This window comes from Cynoglossus semilaevis, chromosome 9, assembly GCF_000523025.1.
Source record: "Cynoglossus semilaevis isolate Cse_v1.0 chromosome 9, Cse_v1.0, whole genome shotgun sequence".
NCBI classification, from domain to species: domain Eukaryota; kingdom Metazoa; phylum Chordata; class Actinopteri; order Pleuronectiformes; family Cynoglossidae; genus Cynoglossus; species Cynoglossus semilaevis.
Window position 1 is genome coordinate 8167205 of NC_024315.1, and position 6685 is coordinate 8173889.

Here is a 6685-nt window from a genome sequence, read left to right on the forward strand (position 1 = left end):
TATGCTAGCCCACCGTGTGACTCAAGTTACACAAACCTGGTTTCACATTCTAACCTTCTAACCTCACATACTGTAGATAATTTAGAATAGAATTCATTGGAATTCCTGTGTAAAAGTTTTAAATATAAAAACAAACAAACCAATCTTGAAAGTGCAGAAGCAACTGTTTACACCAGGGGTGCCCAATAATAGATTGTGATCGACCAGTAGGGAGTGCTGGTAGGTCATGAGCAATAAAATTAATAATAAAAAAAATAATTACTAAAATTCTGTAGTTTGTAGTAGTGACCACATACTGTAAGATTGTTGTTCAGTTTATATGACTACATATATATTTTATGTTTTTCAAATATACAGTATACACCCCGGTTTACACAAGTCATGTGTCTTTGTTGACATAGAGAATGTTCAGGATTAGATCGGTCGACTTTTTTTTGTCTTGGACCAATACCTACAGTATCCTAAGTATCGGATTGTCCTTAATTAAATGTGTAGTAGATACTAGTTCTTTGGTCACTCCTCTTAATTTCCTCATGTTTTCAATGACCTCATACTGTACACACTAATGTTTTCATCACTCTTGGAAGAATTGTTTTGTTTTTATTATTTTACATGTGTCTGTGTTGCACAAATTAAGTTTTTTTTTTTTTTGATATTCCTCAGCCTGCACCAATAACAATAAAGGTAATTTTTTTTAGCATCACTTGGTTGAAACAAGTTGTGTAGCATATTTACCTCTGAGTGTCGACGTGTCTTTGTCCATTTCTGGCTAAGGAGTTACGCTTCCCCTGCATTATCCTGCCTGATATCAATATTAGTCATGGAAGGCTTTCTCGTTCTTATGTTTCAAAGAAGAAAAAAAAACTTTGTCAAACCCTTTTTTTGGGCACCTTCCATTTCTAATAAATTCAGAAACCTCTAAGTCAGTAGACTAGAAACCCATTTGCAGCTGATTAATGCTAGATTCCCTTCGTTCCGATCCTGGATTTAACATTCATTTTAAGTCCAATAATTGTTGATTTTCTGTGTTCTTGTGTTGTAGCTCGCAAGCAGGAAATCATCAAAGTCACTGAGCAGCTGATTGAGTCCATCAACAATGGAGACTTTGAAGCCTATGCGTAAGTTTGATGCTTGATGTTTTATGCAGTAATAATGACCTGGACAGACAGCAGGGGGCGATACAATAAATCAGTCATATTGTTGTTTTGTTTGTGTGTGTGTTGCAGGAAGATATGCGACCCTGGTCTAACAACCTTTGAACCTGAGGCGTTGGGCAACCTGGTGGAGGGACATGACTTTCATCGCTTTTATTTTGAGAATGGTCAGACCTGAAATCTAACATTTCATATTTAGTGCAATATTTCATTTTAGCCAGACGTCGTTAAAGGTCGACTGTTTGGTAGCGTGACAGAAAGCTGGGGGAGAAATCATGTAGAAACTTGAAGAACTAGAGTTTGTCGAACTTGCAGTCCTTCTAAGATCTGAATAGGAACATCTGTTGTCCACAGCATTGCTTACTTTGAGCCTGATGCTCTCATTTTTCTAATGGATTAGTTCCTTGCCCTGAAGCAGAGTAAGAAAACTTCCTGTGTCTCAGGGCGGACTTGTTAAATTTAATGTCCTGTGAAATAGGTCAAAACCCTGTCCCTGGAAAACATGCAGTACTGTAAGTAGAATTTATATGTAGATGGTAATATACCCTACAGTACTGCAGTACAGTGCAATATATCAACAACTAACAAAGCCAAAGTATTGAGTATACATACGAGTGTAAAGTGTGTATTAATATGAGCTACATTTTCAGTTCCAGTTCAGTGGTTCTGTAGGAGAGTCTGTGCATGTTCTCACCCTACAGCACAAAACCACTAATGAATAATTACTGCTATACATAGCAGAGCGTCTTCTGCCCCTGTAAAAATAGACCAAACCGACCAGATATGTCCTAGAAACCTCCATCCTGTGGCAAATCTAAGCCTGTCCAACATATTGGACATTGGTTGTTTTCATCCAGTTCAAGTTGTTAATGCTCCTGGGGTGGAGTTTCCTTCAGGTGCAGCCATTTATTTGTCTTTAGTCAGTCCTCAGTCAGTCGCTGTGTTTTATTTGCAGCTCTGTCTAAAGGTAATAAGCCGGTGCACACCATCCTGTTGAACCCGCACGTGCACCTAATTGGAGAAAATGCGGCGTGCATCGCCTACATCCGACTGACCCAGTACATGGACACCAGCGGCATGCCCCGCACCATGCAGTCGGAGGAGACCCGTGTGTGGCACCGCCGCGACGGCAAGTGGCAGAACATCCACTTTCATCGCTCTGGTTCACCGAGCATCCCTTCTCAGTAAGAGACAGTAAGAAATGGAATGTCTTCATTTAAACTGATTCAATTCACATCAGGGCTGAAAAGAAACTTTAAAAAAGCTTTAACTAAATAACCTTGTAGGTTTAAGAGTTTCGTTAGTCAACTGGAGATGAAATTTTCTCAAAGAAGACATTTCGCCTCATCCAAGAAGCTTCTTCAGTTCTAGCTGGTGGTGGGGAGTACAGTAGTTGTAGTAGTACCTAACTACAGTACCTTGTTGTCTACTGATTTTTGTAGAAAAGTAAACAATATGTTGAGTAGTTTATTCTATACCTATTATTCTGGAATATTAGAAAAGGTTTAGCTGTAATCTGTGGATGTGACCGTATTATTTTACTGAACCTTAACAAGATCGACTTTCTCTTTGGTCCAAAATCAGACTTTTTATTGATTCAAGATTAGATGAGATAGATTCCTGATTTATACTTCCTGGAAATTCCTTCTTTGCTCAGAACACTTTGGTTCACAGTATTACGAACTGAATCCAAGCTAAAAACACTAGTACTGTAGGACAAACGTGCTTATGTTATGTTGTCTGTCCAGAAAGATATGTATGCTATAGTTGAGGTGAGATGTTACCTCAAGATCTCACCTCTCCGTCCAAGCACAATAGAAATAATAGTAGATCACTGTAAAGACATGGTGATCTAACATGTCGACCTCAGATTTAGCTGTAGAAAATGAATGGAGGAAACGGCCTAAAATAGCTGACTCTTCAGGTATTTAGAGTGAGAGACGGTTGACTTGTCAGGACGAGTTATTGTAAAAACTCCTGCGTTGTTGCACATGTGCCGTCAGAGGACGAGGACCGTCAGAGGTTATTAAATACAACACCAATAATGAATATAATCAGAGAGGATTATGTGGTACCACCTGAAGGTGAAGCACGACATGTAAGATAGGCCGAGTTAGAAAACGAAATATCCTCTGCGGGTGTGTCATAGTGCGCAGTATTTCCATGAGTGTTTCCAGGAAGATCCACGAAGGTATTTGCTTCAGGGTCTTTCAGTGTTACAGTCAACTTCCTACATGTGACTCATATGAATATTCTTACTGTATGTGTGCGGACACAATACTCTACCTCAATGACTGAACTGAATATGACTCAGTAAAGAATTTCATTATAATGATTTATGTTCTCTATTTCTCTTGTTGCAGTTAATGGAAAATCAACAAGTAGATCAGTCGACCACCGACCTCTTACTGCTGTCTATAAGTACATGACACTGCACAGGACACAAGTATTCTTACATTATACTGTTATGGCATTTTATTAACGGACGTCATTGAAAACCACCACCAGGTGGCTGCACACTGCATTTGGACATTACAACACAAGGATATTGACATTTGTTTGTTTGTTTGTTTTTTAAGATGTTTTGGTATGCATTTTAAAAATCTAAAATAGAGATGTTTAAAAATCTACTACTGTAATCTCTTCTAAAAATGAGTTCCGTATTTCTACGTGTATTCCTGTGTGTGCAATACAACAACATTTGGAAGATCAGAATGTTGAAATTGAGCTTGCTTTAGTTCTGGTGCTGTATATACATCGTGATTGTTGATAACACAAAACAAAAAAACAAAACAAAAACAAAAAACAACAAAAAAAAAAACAAAAACAAAAACCAACATTGACATGGTTCTCTCTGCCATCAGAGGAGTTAAGAGTTTATGTAAAACGGGCTACATTCATTTGTTTGCTATAAGCTATAAGTCATTCTTTTGGACTAGTCCACTATCAACATGTAAGACTAATTTTATTGTAAAGACGAGCAGAGCAGCTTATACTTTGCATTGAGGTACATTTGCCTTTATATCAGTGAATTAAGAAATAAGAGAATGTAGCAAATATGTAATATACGAAAATTCAACGACTATTGTGTAGTGCATGGAGAATGAGGTATTGTAAGATCATAAGATACTATAATGTCTTCTGTTTGATCTGTGGATCATTAACTTGTTTGTCGGAATCTGTTAATGTTGTGCATTCGTCCTGTCCCAAATGTCTCTAATGTTTGTCAACAACTCTTGGAAAGACAGTAGAGAGTCAACGTCCAGTGTATCGAAGCATCAGAGCCTGGTATCTAAGGGGAGGGCAAACCCACGCCTGGTTGCAGAAGTACCCTTATATTTTGTATACCCCCCCGCCCCAGAAAAATATCAAGCCCATTTTTCATAACGTTTGTACTTGTACTTAATGTACGTAGGGTTTCTTCTTTTATTTTGTTCTTGTCATTTCCCCTGTTTTACCAGTTGCGCAGAGAAGGTGAGGATGATGAAGATGATTTATAGTGATTGATTAAGACACCGTAGCCCCCTTTAGTCTGGTGACGTGTCAACCTTATAGCGAGGGCCGATGAGTCTGGAAGTTGTTGGCTTGCAGCATGTGATAATGTGTTGAGAGGACAGTGAAGGACAGCTGGACTGTGTTAAATGTTGGGATGTCTTCCACCGAGGATCAGTGGTCGCCGCACCGCTGCAGGACAACGCCAGTGTCTTTGTCGTCCTTACTGTTTGCTCTTTTCAATTGGTTTGTCTCCTCCTAACTTTTCTAAGAGGAAATATGATTAAAAAATTATTTAGAAGAAATGTATGATGTCAATGCAAAACACCTCTCCTTACATGGTGTGTACCTGTTGCCAGCAAGGCAATGGTTGGCTTAAAATGTTTATGAAATAAATAAATCCAAAAGGTGTGATAATGACTAATTTAAAATCTGTTTTGTGTTTCAATGAGTTTACCAAACGTAAAGATAGATCTTCTTTTAAAGAGAAAACTTATAGGCATTTTACTGCAAATTAAATGTGTTTCTCCTTTCATAATCACCACTTGCAGGCTTGTTCCCAACTTCAGTACTGAGTCCAATGGTGACATCTGGTGGACAAAATATGAGCTTCAGCAGGGATACCAGCGATGATATTGCGATTGTGGCACTTTGAAAGATATTCCATTTTCGTGTGAAGGACGTGTAGTAGTTTAACCAAGCAGTAGAAATGCATTTCTAATTGTTCTCCATGCAACATAGCATAACGATAGGGGCCTTCGTGGATAAGGCGGTAGCTGACAGGCTGAGTGATGTGTCAATCAAACTGACTGACTCGCAGCAGTCGACCACACTTTAGCGTCTGATATTGTAGAGAGCGCAATTGTTTTGATACTGTGAAGACGTCCTTGTGTAGTGTGCCGAAAAAAAGAAGACGCCACCTTTTGGCTGGGACCGGTGGGTGGAGATTCTAAACCAGCATTCTGCGGCTTTTCTGTCGGACATGGTGGTGAATCTGATAGGAAGCGACACGATGCACGCGAGTCTCACAGAAGAAGTACACACCAGAAAACATTCAAGTGTGTAGTATTTTTTCTGCAAACCAAAATGACACTGAGTTGGTAACTTCTACTGCAGTATATTTATACTGCAGTAGAAGTTACCAGTGTTTACCATGCAGAGCAAGAAACATATTCATATCGGTCAACGGACCACAGAAAATCTCAAATCACAAGAGTGATTCAGGTCAGTGTCCACTGTGCACATAGCTGTATAGAGTTCTACAACGATGCAGAAAATATATTCATGGCCATTGAATCATGTTATAGCCTAAGTTTTAACATTTGGTTGCTTTTCTGCATCAATGTGTTTCAGAAACGTGCTGTTCATAGTGCTGAGAAAGGCTGTTGGCATGCCACCTGCTGGATTGTGATGAAAAATCTGTTTGGTGGCGTTGAGGTATTTATATTTTTTATTTTCATGTTTTCCTCACAGAAGGTCATATTTTGTTGTTGCCTTGTCTGCTTATTTTATGTCAAATATGGAAGAATTACGGTAATGCATCAACAAATATGGTACATTGCAAAGTGTGTGTGCTTTTTAGGTTTAGGTTATGGCTTGGGTACTATAGGGTTTTTGTTTGTTTTGTGGGGGGAAAAGGGGAGGTATGTGAATGTTGGTTGGGAAAAAAAGTGCTGAGAAAGGCTGTTGGCATGCCACCTGCTGGATTGTGATGAAAAATCTGTTTGGTGGCGTTGAGGTATTTATATTTTTTATTTTCATGTTTTCCTCACAGAAGGTCATATTTTGTTGTTGCCTTGTCTGCTTATTTTATGTCAAATATGGAAGAATTACGGTAATGCATCAACAAATATGGTACATTGCAAAGTGTGTGTGCTTTTTAGGTTTAGGTTATGGCTTGGGTACTATAGGGTTTTTGTTTGTTTTGTGGGGGTAAAAGGTGAGATATGTGAATGTTGCTTGGTAAAAAAAAAAAGGAGTTGGCTTTAAATGATTGCGACTGTCCCTCGCTATAATACTATACCAGTAAATTCCTGAAC

General features: G+C 38.7%; 1 protein-coding gene across 17 annotated transcripts in view; it reads left to right on the forward strand.

Moving 5' to 3' along the window:
- Positions 1 to 5060, forward strand: part of camk2d2 (calcium/calmodulin-dependent protein kinase (CaM kinase) II delta 2) — a 27398-nt gene extending 22338 nt beyond the window's left edge. For 6 of the 17 annotated variants that reach the window (XM_008316979.3, XM_008316983.3, XM_017035429.2 and 3 more), the window contains 5 exons: positions 664 to 684; positions 1043 to 1118; positions 1227 to 1321; positions 2110 to 2338; positions 3518 to 5060. In XM_008316979.3, coding sequence (XP_008315201.1) covers positions 664 to 684; positions 1043 to 1118; positions 1227 to 1321; positions 2110 to 2338; positions 3518 to 3521 — 425 coding nt within the window. In that variant the 3' untranslated portion in view covers positions 3522 to 5060. Of the gene's footprint in view, positions 1 to 663; positions 685 to 1042; positions 1119 to 1226; positions 1322 to 2109; positions 2349 to 3517 lie in introns of all 17 variants that reach the window. The other 11 variants (XM_008316982.3, XM_008316985.3, XM_008316987.3 and 8 more) reach the window with 4 other exon arrangements.
- Positions 5061 to 6685: the final 1625 nt, after the last annotated feature.